Here is a 13,945-nt window from a genome sequence, read left to right on the forward strand (position 1 = left end):
GAATGTAACCCCACATTTAAGTGCAAAGAAATACTTCTTTTTTTCTTTAGTGTGACTATCACTAAGACTGCAAAAACAAGCACTTATAATTCAAGACGTAACAAAACTATGGCTTCTTGAGCAATTTTAACTGCCATGCATGTTTAAGTACATACAGCATGCTGAACCCTACCATGTAACTTAAGAGCTGCCCTCTCCCAGGGCTAACTAGTCTTCACTAAATGCTCAGAATGGATGGTGTTCAAGAGAATGAGTCAAAACTTTTTAATGGACAAAACTTGTTGTCACAGGCCTTGCTTATTTGAGGAAAAACTCATACAGCACAAGAAGTAGTCTACAAGAAGCAAAAGTCTTGTAGTTATACTACTACATGGGACCACGTGTCTTACCTGTTTTCTATTCTAAACTATTAATCATGTTGCTATCTCAGACTCTGCACTCTGACACAAAAAAGCAAAGCCAGGTTTTATTTGCTTACTTGGTCTGTGCCAGGCATTTGCAATTCCCATTATCGATGATAACACTAGCACTATTTTGAATGTTGATGTGGTAACAGTTGGCAATACCACAGACTAATTTAGATGCACAGGCAGTAATATAGGAAGTAGAAGAGAAAAAGAAATATAGCTAGAAGACTTGTAGCTGCATCCAGTGAATTAAAGTGACACATTGGTATCTTTGGTATCGTAGGACATACAAATCGCCTTGCCTGTAAAACAGAAAACAACATAATGCAGTAGAGCTAGACTACTTCAAGAATATGTACACTAGTATAGTTTTCATACCCTAGAAATTTAGAGCACTAAAAAAAAAAGTTCACTTGCATAATATTCATTAGGTGTTCAACAACTGTGCTTATGTCCCCTTTGATCTTGCTCTGCATCAGCAGCATGTCAGATCTTCATAACAGTCTTTCATGTTGTCCCAGACAACTTATCAACCCAAATCATAAGCAAAACTCAATGTTCAACACAGCCCTACTGTTTCTCCAAAGTTACATTTTTGTCATCACAAAAGGTTTTTCTCCAATAAAAAGACTTTGGAATGGTTTAAAAGTCAACAGCCTAACACCAGAATTTTATGTTGCTATGGTAGCTGTTTTCAACAACACTATCTTATAAAAAAAGTAGTTCTAGCCAACACTCAGTGGTTCTACTGCAACAATTGAGTTTCTCATGCAAATACTTTCATTATTATGATATGTACACACATAATGTAATTAAAGGTTTAAAATCATACATATATTTGAAGGCTTAATATTCAAGGCAAAAAAAAAGAATTTCACATGAACAGTTTCACAGAACAGTATAAAATGGCGTTATGTACATCAGTATATGGTAAGTGCAATTTCTGTAAAAGAAACTCCAGGTATGCTGCCACATACATTGCGGCAGGAATTCAAATGAGTTTTCTTTTTTGTGCAACTAATTTGTACTTTTTATTGTATTAACAGAAAAAGTAATGGCATATGCGACATAATGCGATCTTGATGCCATAATCCTGTTTTTGGAGTACAGGGTCTCCCATTAACAAGTTGTTTGGGCTGTGGGCTTAGAGCACAGGCATTCTGGAAACAGTGTCCTTTGTTACCAAAACAGACCACTCAACTCTTGTTCCAATGTTTTCTTTTCCTCTCTTCTGCTGTTTTTAAACACACACACACACACTTCCATTCACAAGAATCATAGCAACTCTGATACAAGTCTCTGCAACATGCTTTACAATTATCCATTTTAGCTTGACTTGATCTGTAAAGATACACTCCTAGAAATCAACCATCTTAGTTTTCTCTAGGAAAGACTGCTTGAAGTGTTCCTCCATCACTGCCTGTACAGAATCTGAGAATATTTTAATTGCAATGGAGCTGAAAAAGTACATGCCTCTAAGATTTGCCCACAGCATTCTAAACCATTCAAATATCAAAAAGATTCAGCTCTGCATGCCACCTACATTGATCTTAACACTAGTGCTCTAATACTTCCACCCTGCTATAGACTCACTCATGCCACTGAAAATTAAACTTTACAGGAAGATTATTATATCTTAAGTTGAAAAAGAGAGCTATAACTTGTTGAGTTATGGGCAGGAAAGGTGGCCGAGTAGAACTAAAGGAAGAAAAAATAGTGAAAAGGGGCTATTTTGACAACTGGCACTCTGCTTTTAGAAACTGATCTTATCTCAACCTTATCAGGCTTGATACAGTCTTACTTTACATCCGCATGACCCAGCAATAAAACCTGTATATTGATAGACATGCTAGTCTTATGTCAATAGAAGTTAGCTTATAAGCTTGACAAAATGTTCACATTAATTCACATTGATCATTATTTCTACACTGTGCTGAAAAGGTTAAACGAAAACAAAAATCATAACCTTCATTGCATGTTTAACAGACTCACAGCAAAAAAATTAATCCATCTTTAGCAGCATAGGTCTTTCATCTTCAATTTAAGACTGTGGGGTGGGAGATAAAATGACAAGAGAAGATTTCTGTGGGTTTGACTATTTTTTTTCCTCTACCCTTTACTCAACTACAAGTAGAAAAACTGGTGCAAGTTTCATTCAATTACCATGCACCTGGATAAGAAACAGTCCAGCAGAACATCTAAGCTACAATATACTCACATTGTAACTTTCAGTATTTCAGGAACACTGTCATTGTTATCTTTTTTCCAAATCTTATACAAGTTTTCCTAAATTACACAGAACATCTCTAGAAGTGGAAGTGTTCTTCCTTAACTCTTTTCCTGTAAAAACTAAATGCCTCAGAAATAAATAATTCAGCAAAAACTATACAAAAGCTAATGAGAATCAGCATCAATGGCATTCTCATTCCAGTAGTGCTTCTAAACCCAAAGATTACATTTATTTTTAGCACAGACAATAGTTTAATGGCAAGAAAATTAGCTTATTTTATGAACACTAACAAGGGAATAAGTAACTCCTGAAAAAGTTGCTAAACATGAAAACAGCATGGTCCAAAAGGAAAACAAGACAAGTAGGATACCAGAAGAATCAGATTACAAGTCACAAGCTTGTATCCAATTTGTTTGCCTTAATTCTAAGGAAAACAAACTTGCACAAGAGTTAAACCTAGTTATCTGTCAAAATACAGGAATCAGATAGCACAGATATTTTGCATATCTATTACCATTCTACAGAACGAAATTTAAAATGCACTAATATCACTTAAAGGGAGTGCAATATATTTTACTTACTTTGATCAGCATAGTTTTTTGCTTTTAGTTCAAGCTGTCGAGTTTGTGATTCTAATGCTTCCACTCTGGTCTGCAAGTCCTTTTTCTCTTGTTCTTGAGAATCTTCAAACTCGATGAATTTCTAAACAAAAAAAGTGAAGTTAAACTCAACAATTAACTACAGATATTTTTAAAAAGCCTGAGCAAAGTTATTTCTCCAAAGAGAAAGAACAGATACATAGTCATCCCTGGATTCGTTTTTAAAAAGACTTTCACTTCGAGCAGCATGTAGGAAACAACACAGCAGCCCTTCACAGCAAGGATGAGTGCAAGCAGGTTTCCAAAACAACAGAACAGATCTATAGCCCACATTTAAACATGAAGGACACCAGTTTAGTCCAATGTCCATCAGTCAAGCGTCCCACCTAGGTTGCTCTGTATAATGACTATCAACTAAGTGCCAACTATTTCAAAGAAGCCTGCTTGGGACTAACGTAAACATAACTTATTTCATTCTTTCCTAACAGCACACACTCGTTTGCCGACACATGCGAATACAGACAGTCTTGGTATCCTCATATCAAGCATATCTTCACCTGTAAGCCATGAAGGTAGAGATACTGCAGTAGGGATATGCCAGCAATAGAGCCAACCAAAATGACATACTATCTTTTCATTCCCACCCAATTTCTGTTATCATTTGATAGGTTATAAAATGCTCAGAGTCTTCATCAAATACTTAATAACCACCTCCTACAATCTGTCAACTGCATAGAAAACTATTTACAGGCAATCTGCAATTGTGCTTATCATCATCATCATCTTCTGCTACTTTTGTTTACCAACTTTGTGTCTCACAATATTCTGGAGTTCACTGATGCATATATCAGTGCTTACATTTTATAACATGAAAGTTACCAACTCATTGTTATAGCAGTTTTAAATAGCAAAAAATATGCTTTTATCTTAGACAAAAACTTCAGAAATACTGTGTGTAGTGGTAGCACAAAGAATACTTCTAATAGCGAAAGAAGTCTTAGGTCAGGTAGTACTCTCTATTCTGCATTGCAAAGAGAAGGCAAGGCCACAAACACGAGTTACGCAGAAGACTCATCACACAGGGTGGAAAAGCATACCAGAAGCCTTTGCAGAAAAAAATACCCTAAGCCAAACATCCAAGACAGCTAAGGAGTCAGAAAGCAAGCTGCAGCTGGGTACCACATGGAAGCAAAGAGACAGAGGAGGCAGTAACTTAAAAAAAGTAATGTTATAGGTTATTTGAATATAATTTTTCCCTACATATTGCTAGGAAAACTTAGCGGGAAAAATACTTCAAATGCTCACACATCAACTTTTAATGAACTACTACTAAGCTTCAGCCAATGTGTTTTAAGCTTTTACAAAAGCAGAAACTCATAACCCTACGAAAAGCGCTTCAGTTTAGCAGGGTCATCAGAAAAAGTTTTGCTTAAAAATTACTTCAGATGTAGAAATGCATCAAAAATCTATGAAGTGGAACAAGAGTTCCTTTCAGACAAGCTCTCCACAGCTATCACCAGACGAGGCATGGTGTTCATATGACTGTGCTTGAAGCTATACCATGAGGCAATTGGGAAACTGCTGACACTAGCCCAGGTAGCACTACTTTGGGTTCTGCGATTTAAAATGAGTTCTCCCGCTTCAAAAAGACAGATGTGCAAAAGCCTTTCTACCATCTCAACACAAAGTTTGGGAATATTAATTTGTCAATGTAATATTGAAAACCTCAAACTTAAAACTTGTTTCATGTCTCCTTTGTAGTAAATGATACAAGAGTTTTGCCCCTTTAATATTAAAGATTCAAGTCATGTCTGGCTTATTCTTAGCAGACTCCCTTTATAAGAAGGGCTTCAAAGTTTGACACAAAGTTGGCACTGGGGCTGCAGACCAACATGGTTTGTTAAATTAAACATGGGAAAACATGAAAGAAGAATTATAAAACTGTAACATCTTTGTTTAGTTGCTTCTCTGATGATTTTCCCAAAGTCAGATGTGTCTCATAACTTGCAAAAGGCCAGTGACAATTACACTTTTGAATAAACAGCCAAAGCCATCAATGTCATCGTTACTCATGAAACCAAAGATATCATTTCGTATTTCCTCTCAAGTTCTTCAACTGCAAGTATTAAAACTGGTTTTGTATTAAACTGTTTTGTCATCTTCTACTAGTTTACCTTCATTTTGTTATAGTTAGAATTTAAGTTACATCTCTTCAAAGCATGTTTATAACTAGAGCTGGCTAATTTTTTTTCCTCTGCTGAAAACTATACCAGATCAAATCACAGATTTAGTACTTTAGACTTTCAATGTATCTATTTGGTTTCATCTCTCCTTCTGGTGATAGTATTAACACAGGCAGAGCCCCAGGAGATTGATCATCTCATCCTGACTAAGCCTGTATGACTACGATGGAAGGACTAGTCAGACAGCAGCCAAGGATAGGCTGAGCACCCATAATAAAAGACTTTTTTTTTTTTTTTTTTTATTTAAATTGACAATACACTCAAGTATTGCACATCTTCTGCCTTGTTTAACAGGAACGCAGCAGCATATGTAGGAACATGTTAGCCACTCAATACATGGATACTAGACATTCTCTTTTTTCAACCGGAGCTACTGCTTACATGAAATACCAAGGCAGACAAAAAAAAAATCCCCTAACTCTTCAGTTTTAAGTGACATCCTGTTTAGGCCACAAAGCTGTATCTTACAACTCTAACAAGAAATTAAGATTGGTTTGGTGCCCTTTGTTGTTTTTTGTTTTGTTTTGTTTTTAAAAGAACAAGCTGAAGGATACCAACACTTCTTTAAAACAATCAGACTGAATACCACAAGATTACAGAAGATACAGCTAGAATGGCCCATAAAAGGTCATCTTGCTTCAAGGCTCTGATGGGCAGTGTTGATGCCTGGATCCTAATTTTGATTAGGACATAATGAGGTGTAAGCACAGGATATGATGCACGCCTCTTTCTGCATGGGCCTACTGCTGAAATCCAAGCCTGTGATACCTTCGTAAACTATCTTTGGCAACTCCCATTTAATCCTTCTCATTTTCTCCAGGAAGTACCAACTATGTCATTTCAGACAGACATTTGTCTAACCTGTTCTTAAAAGACCTTCAATAAAAAGTATGAAAAAGTACTTCACAAGTAAGATTCAGAAGTCTTTATGTAATCAATTTTAAATCTACTTAGTTTACAGCAATAATCATTGCAATAAACATGAACTCAGACTACACAATGGAACAGCACAGCATACACATTTGGAGAGCCCTCTCACGCATACAACCATTTAGTCACTTCGTGATACAGTACTAGCCAAATGAAACATTTTTTCCTATATTTATGTCATCTTCTGTTTCCTTATATTTTAACCTGTTTTCCCGTCACACAATCCAGGTGCAATACTAAGCAGGGTGTCAGGGTTCCACCTACTTGGCAGTCTTTACTACCCTATGACATGTCCTTCAGTAACTTTTATTGCAATGATGCCAGCTTTTCAACCAATGGCACGTTCTTCCTGGAGTAGGTAGAGAAAATTAACTACGAAGCCAGCTCAGCTGGACTGGGGGTACAGAAAAATATATGTAACTGAAAACAACCTAGTAAATTTTACATTATTTTAGCAAGCTTTCTGTATAATGGATATCAATTTTGTTTTCTCATAAATTAAAAATACTTATAAACTCTTACTGGAAAATGTTTACTTAACATACAATCCTAAGGAAGAAAGTTAACTCTGGGAACAGTAAAAGGCAGCCATCCAGTTGACACTATCACTTAAACTAATTTTCATGGTGGTAAATCCTTTTTCATGATTGCAAAAGTAGCAACCATGTATTGAACATGGGATTTCAAGAACAGCTTAATCCCACCAACAGCAGCAAAGCTAAAAGATATATTAGACAGCTTGACACGGCTAAAAGGAGAAGATTTTATCCTGTTTCCAAGCCCATATAAAACACCTTCTGCTAGCCACATAGCCCCAGGTACGGAGCAGCATACTTCTGTAGAAGTAAAACTTATTAGTTTATAAAATAGCAGAACCCCCAAATCCTTCTTCCTCTCCCACTTCTTTGTGGCAGGGCATGCAGCCCAACGTTCACTAAGTGGGAAGATAAATTATGCAGAACTGTAAGCAGAAGAGCAGAACAGCTGGTTCCTCTATTTCTTCAGCTATATCCCAAAACGTACCATGTTAAAAGTCAGACAAGTGACTTCATTGCAACTAAAAAGATCATGACTGTTACCTAAAGGACTGAGAAGTAGGCCCAGAACCTCTGAAATCATCTTTATTTTTTAAAGTCACCTTAACAGAAGTCGACGGGTAACAACTTTCAAGATGTTTCTTTAGTAACACTTTTTAAGTACAGGAAATAAAGGACGCAAATTAGGACAATGGTGCAAGGAGATTCCTATTCAAACAGTAGACTATTAATATTCGTCAAGATACTACTGCAAATACAAATTCCTACAACAGCAAGCAGAAAGTAAAAGAAGGTATGTTAATTCTTCAGGACAGTCAGAACAGATGACAACAAATATTGAACTTAGTAGCTCAAAATTCTCCATTTTGCTATCAAATTACACAAGCAACCTCCACAATGAAAGGAAAGAAAAACACTAAGCCAATAATTTGTTGTCCAAGAAAAATAGTGCTATATTCATGTTCCCCCTTTCGTTTCAACCATACTGCACGCATCGGATTATCTCAATATTCAGAAAAAATAGTTGCAACGATCAAGTCTGAATAAAACGTATACCCCTCATGAACATACCACGCTTTATCCGTGACAGACGTTTTGACGTAGGTATAGCATAACTGACCTCGGCACGTAACAAAAAGATGACCTTTGTGCTTACAACTGAAAATACGGTCTTTCGTCTAATTGCGCTTTAGAAAGCATCAGTAACTTGTCTTGCAGCAGGTGTACTAGTTTTTAGACTGCATAATGCTTGTCGCCTCAAGTTAATTTATCACGACACAAAGAAATGGAGATTGCAGCGAAGTACACTGCCAACATAAGTTCGTACAGCTCCTGAAGAGCCACACCACCACAATTAACACCATACTCTGTTTCACCATACTGTTACGGTTTCTGTTCTAGTGCCCAGGGCCTGCTTTTTTCAATCTGGCAAACGCTGCCTGTGTTTCAAGCCTATTTTTCTCTTGAATTAGTTCAGAAAGTATTTATCACTCCCTTCCTCTTACTCTCTTAATAAAAATAAAATATGTTTTCTAAAAAAGCCTTTTACATGCAGCTTGTGTCAGAACTAGTGATTAAGTCTTTATGGCAATAGTCCCCAGACTGAAACCCATAAGGCATCGTAAAACAACTACGTGTTTGACAAGGAGGATGAATGGTCTACTGGTCCAAGAGTTGTGGGGGACACACCATTCACACCACATTACTTCGTAACAAACCAACGAAGTCCTGGAACAATTCGCAGACAACATTTTCCACTCACTTATAACCATAACATGTACAAATATTTGTACAGGGCTAGTGTTTTTCAAATTAAGTTTTCGTTGTCGATATTGTCTTTACCCTCAGTGTCGTTATTCTTCCGATTTTTGGAAAATTTAGAAGGTAAGCGGAGGACACGAAGTCTGGAAATAGACCTATAAGATGGCTTGTTCTATTACAGATAATGCTGTCAATCCAATTTCCTACAGGAGTTTGGCAAGACAATGAGCTGGAGGAAGTTATCCTGCACAGCCGCTTTCTATTGTATCGCTTTATAATCTCACAGAAGATAATGCTTCACCAGCTTATTTATGCTGAAGCGATTCTTCAATATTTTTATTTCGTTTTTTTGTAATAACATCCCAAGTCAGAGTTTATGTCATTGAACAGTCGGCACCACCTGTTGCTGACTGCAGCTTTTATGCACCAACTTTGAAGAACTACAGTCTAGGCAGCACGTATTTCCGTATTTTTCGCAATGCCTTCTCAGTGTTTTTTGTGACTACCACTGATGCGAAACGGACAATCCACCTCCTGCCACGGAGAAAAATCCGGAGGGAAAGCGAAAGAGCGGAGCCGTCAGCACACGGTTCCACGCTTGCTCTGCGGAGCGGTGCCGCTTTTCTTCCACGGACCTGCTGACTGGAAGAGCAGCGCTTCAGAGCGCTCCCGGAGAGCGATTTCAGAGTCCCGCAGGAAGGGCCACGGACTCGGGGACTGAGGCCACCGAGCTCTGCCCTCACCTGCGCCCAGCCACCACACGACCGGGCCCGGCGCAGCCCGCACCGGCTCCCCCGAGGCGCTGGAGGCCAAGCGAGCGGAGCAGGCAGGGACGCGGCTCCCCGCCTTCCCTCCTCCCAGAAACGCGTCGCGACACGAACCCCTCACCCGCTGGCTCCCGGCCCCTCCGACGGCAGCGCCCTCCGGGGCCTCCCTCCCCGCCTGGCAGCCGGCAGGACCCACCGCCGGGCCGCGGGGCACCCCGGGCCCGGGTACCTCCAGCACCCCCCGCTCCTCGGCGGCCCGGAGGGAGGAGCGGCTCGGCCGCCGCCGAGGGCAGGAAGTTCCCCCCCCCCCCCTCCGCCTCCGCCGCCGCCTCCGCGGAGGAAGCCCGGAGCCGCCGCCCGCCTCGGGAACGGGCCCCCGCCCTCCACCGGCTCCGCTCGCCGCCGCAGCCCCCGGGCCCGGCGCCCGCCCCTCACCTCCTCGGCCTGCTTGCGCAGCGCCTTCTCCCGCTCGTACTGCGTGAGGAGCTGCTCGTTGTCGTCCCGCAGCAGCTCCAGCTCCACGCTGGTCTCCTGGCTGTGGGCGCACACCGAGTCCAGGTTCTCCAGGACGGCCACCACCAGCGGCATCAGCTCGGCCACCACCTCCTCGTCGTAGCGCCCGATGAGCCGCTCGAACTCGCGGTAGATGGAGCCCGCCAGCCCCGACACCCGCTCCGACATCATGGCGGGGCCGGGGCCGCCGGGGTCCTCCTGGTACACCACGCCGTCCGCCAGCTCCATGGCTGCCGGAGAGCGCCTTTCCCTCTCGGGGCCCGGCGGGGCGGCAGCGGCTCAGCGCGCTCCCGGCGTCTCCTCCTCCCTCTGCGGCGGGGCCTCGCCTGCAGCCCGGGCGAGCGGGAGGCGGGGAGGGGGGAGGAGGAGAGGCGGAGAGCGGCCCTGGCGCACGGCACTGACCTCACCCGCCGCGCCGGGGCGGGGCCGCCGCGTCACGCGGGGCGGGGCGAGGGGCGGAGCCCGGCGGTGAGGTCAGCGGGAGGCGGGAGGGCGGCGATGGCGGCCGGCCTCACCCGCCGGGAAGGGCCGGGGTGTCTGCGGGACGTTGCGGGTCAACGGAGGGGGAAAAGGCCGTAGGCGCCCGGCGTTGGGGAGCGAAGGGCTGCCGGGCCGTCTGAGGCGGGGTGTTAGGCTGAGAGGTAGAGGGTTAGGCCGCGTCAGTGCCGAGGCGGGGAGGCGGCCGGTGGGGTTGTGGAGCTGGGGAAGAGGCGCTGAGGCCCGCGGGCCGAGCCCTGCGGGGAGCCGGGCGGCCCTGGAGGCCCAGGCGGCCTCCCGTGGGGCCGGGGCAGCGGGGAGGCCGGCCAGGAGCCCAAGGGACCGCGCAGTTAATCTTCATCTCTTTGGGTAAAAGATTGAAGGAAACGCTCTCTGGCAGCTCACGTGGAGGCGTTAGCGTCTGTTTGTCGCACCCGCAGAGGCAGAAGTAGATCGAGTGGTTCGTTTAGGGATGACTGAGAGCGCTAAAACCAGATGTTAGGACTTCGCAGCTCCCAAACCGCGCTCGGGTCGCCGTGGCGGCTAACCTCTGACAGCGAAAAGACCTTTTATTTCTAATAAGGTCTCCAGATAAATTAGTACCAGAAATCCTGGTTTATTCGCGATAACGCAACTTAGAAAGCATCTCACGCTTGCTGAGAGAGATCGGTTTTCCTAGGATTTGGAACAGTGAATTCCATTCTGGATCATGTGTTTTGTCATGGGAATAACGTGAGCTATTCTAGACGTGTACGGTAACATTGAAAACATCTACTGAGATTGAAGAGCTTCAGAGTTGCCTCACATCCTTCACGTTTATCATACAATTAATGTTTGGGGAAATCACTGTTTCTCATTAAGTATAAGTATTTCATGTACAAGGGAGCTAAGGAGCCCGGTGGGCCAGCGGCAGTACAGGAACAAAGAAACAAGTGTTTTAAAAAATGCAAAAGCTTGAGAAGTGGTGGAACTTTTAACTGTGGTGACTGCATTAATTTCCACTGGAGAGCAGTAGAGGTTTGCACTGTATTTTCTTTCATTTGGACTGATTCTAAGGCAGTAACTGTGCTTTAAATGCATGTGCTGCATTGTCTTTTTATGTACTATGCTAGTGGGTCTGCGCAGGAATGACAAGAAGATTTCTTGTGAGTTCTGTTGAGACATCATCCTCCTAAGCTAATATTTAACATAGTGCGGCCAGGGCATAGACAGTTAAAGTACAAACTTATTTGTAAATATGGCAGAAGGAAAGAAAAGCTGTTTGCCTTTTAATTACGACCAAAAAAATTACATCACTTTAGCTAAAAAATAATTTTTAAAAAGACAGGACGTATACTCTCCTACTCACATCTCCTCAAATGAAATTATTGGAAATGATCCCTATGAAAAGATTCTTTTTTTCATAGTTCTCTTTAGCAGTTGTCCACTGAGAAAAACTGCAACTTCTCTGTGTTTACCTGCTGTCTACCACAGATTAAAGTCTTTACCCGATGCCGGGCTGTTGAGGGAAGCTGTCTTTGAGAATTCTCTCCCTTTAAGTCATATGTAGTTTCCCATTTGCCTCAGTTGTTTGTGTTGCGGAAGACACTGTGAGCCTTTGGGGTAGGGGTTACTGACTTGTGGGTTTTTTTACTGAGCCTGAATAAATCTTGTAGGAAGACCACAAATGGCCAAAGCTGAGAAGAAACTCCGTCCTGCTCTCAGGACAAGGTTGGCAGGCCATACCTAATTGCAGTGGACTTTTAATCTAGAGCTCACCACGTTATTCATGCGTAATACTGCACAATGTGAGGACAGCTCTAAACGACCGCAGATTATTGTGAGGATAAAAATATCAATCATCTTAAATTGTAGCAGAGATCCTTTTCTCAATGTAGTTTTATAGTTATTGCCGTCATACTTGGCAAATTGCACAAATACATTAGCTCAAAAGACATATGTTCTGACAGACGGCAAAAATGGGTCAAGGTGTCTGCTGACAGCCTTCAAGGGAAGGGGTCTCTGAGGAGATGCTATTTTTATCCTGTTTCTATTAGCAAAATGGATAGATGTGGTTTTCTTTCACAGCTGGAGCGAGTCCATCACTGAACAGGCAGGCCGTTGCCACTAGAGTTGCACTCAGACTGACAGAGCACAGGTAGAAGAGAGCCGTTTGTGCTCGTGTTTGATTTCTAGTCACCCGGGGGTTTTCTAACATGGATAAAGAAGTATTTAAAAAGATGAACAATAGAAAAATTACCTGAGAGCCAAGTTTAAGTGGTGTACAGATGTATCTTATTGACAGTCTTACCACTGTGATCGCATTTTATGACGTGCACCTTGCAGTCGGTGTGAGATCAGAAACTCAGGAATGCATTAAAAATAGAACAAGTTATGGAATTATATTCTAGTTGCTTGCAAGGAAATTAAAGGACCTTGATGACCTGTCAATTTAGTAAACTAATCAAGCATATGAAACTGCACAAAGAAACCTGATAGTATTGTCTTTGTAGCTTGAAAGCAGTGGCTGTCTGTGGTAACTACTAGAGTAAAATGCAGTTCACACTCTTGGGGAAAGAACTGCCTGAAAAAGAAATTAGTTTTCTGGATAATAAGAAAAATTATGTTCCCTATCCCTAGGAATAACAGTTTATTTGAAAGCAAATTGATTTGCAATTTACCAGGGAAGAAAGTTAGCCCTTGAATTGGCATGGCGTGAGAAGAGCTTAACTGGGACTTTACCCAGAGGAAGAAATTTTTGTAAAAGCTTAATTCTGTGGCGCATTATATCTTAAGGCGCAACAGAAATCAAGCTAAAAACAGATGAATGATAGCAATACTTAGCTAAATGAAGAGTAGTATAGCCACAAGCAACAAAACATGTCAGACTTACGAGTCTGGTTATGAGGTGCAAGAGGTGCGCAGCACAAAATGTGAGTCCTGATGAGAACTCCCCAAATGTTCTGAGTGGTACAGATACAGGCTGTTAGCTGAGACCATTGTAAAGCTGGGGCCAAAATAGCAAAGCTAGGACCTGTGTTTAAATTCTCCTGAAGTTTGGAGACATTCACAGTCAGTCTTTTGCCTCAGGCCTGTTTTAAAAATCTCTCCTGGTTTTAAGTACTGTGTAAATGGCTTGAGCTCAATAATAATACTGAGTTCACTCACTGAAGACTTTGAAGGTCTTTACTTTCTCTTCCCACAATCAGTCCATTTTTAGGAAATTGTCTAGACTCTCTACTTCTTTGCATTTTAGGTAAAGACATAATTTTCAGTGTAATTTAGTAACTTTGGTAGAATTTTCAACCAGCAAAAAGGCTGCTCGTTTATACAGTAAAAATAACAAGGAAGCATACTTCTGTGGTGTTTCGTGTACTATAATGCAGAACATGCTCTGCTAATCATGGATTAATCTCAAAAGTGACAAAGATGACCCTTATTTAATGAGGTTAAAAGACTTGGCAAAGATCACAGAGCAGACCTATGGTAAAGCTGCAAATAGT

The 13,945-nt window shown here is 41.9% G+C and overlaps 1 protein-coding gene across 10 annotated transcripts in view; it reads right to left on the bottom strand.

The window, feature by feature from the left end:
* Positions 1-10,372, bottom strand: part of SPAG9 (sperm associated antigen 9) — a 66,014-nt gene extending 55,642 nt beyond the window's left edge. For 4 of the 10 annotated variants that reach the window (XM_030014051.2, XM_030014050.2, XM_030014054.2 and 1 more), the window contains exons 1-2: positions 9,909-10,369; positions 3,219-3,339 (exon numbers count right to left, since the gene is read on the bottom strand). In XM_030014051.2, the coding sequence (XP_029869911.1) occupies positions 3,219-3,339; positions 9,909-10,214 (427 nt within the window). In that variant the 5' untranslated portion in view covers positions 10,215-10,369. Of the gene's footprint in view, positions 1-3,218; positions 3,340-9,908 lie in introns of all 10 variants that reach the window. The other 6 variants (XM_030014052.2, XM_030014056.2, XM_030014055.2 and 3 more) reach the window with 3 other exon arrangements.
* Positions 10,373-13,945: the final 3,573 nt, after the last annotated feature.

Source organism: Aquila chrysaetos, chromosome 5 (assembly GCF_900496995.4).
Source record: "Aquila chrysaetos chrysaetos chromosome 5, bAquChr1.4, whole genome shotgun sequence".
Taxonomy (NCBI): Eukaryota; Metazoa; Chordata; class Aves; order Accipitriformes; family Accipitridae; genus Aquila; species Aquila chrysaetos.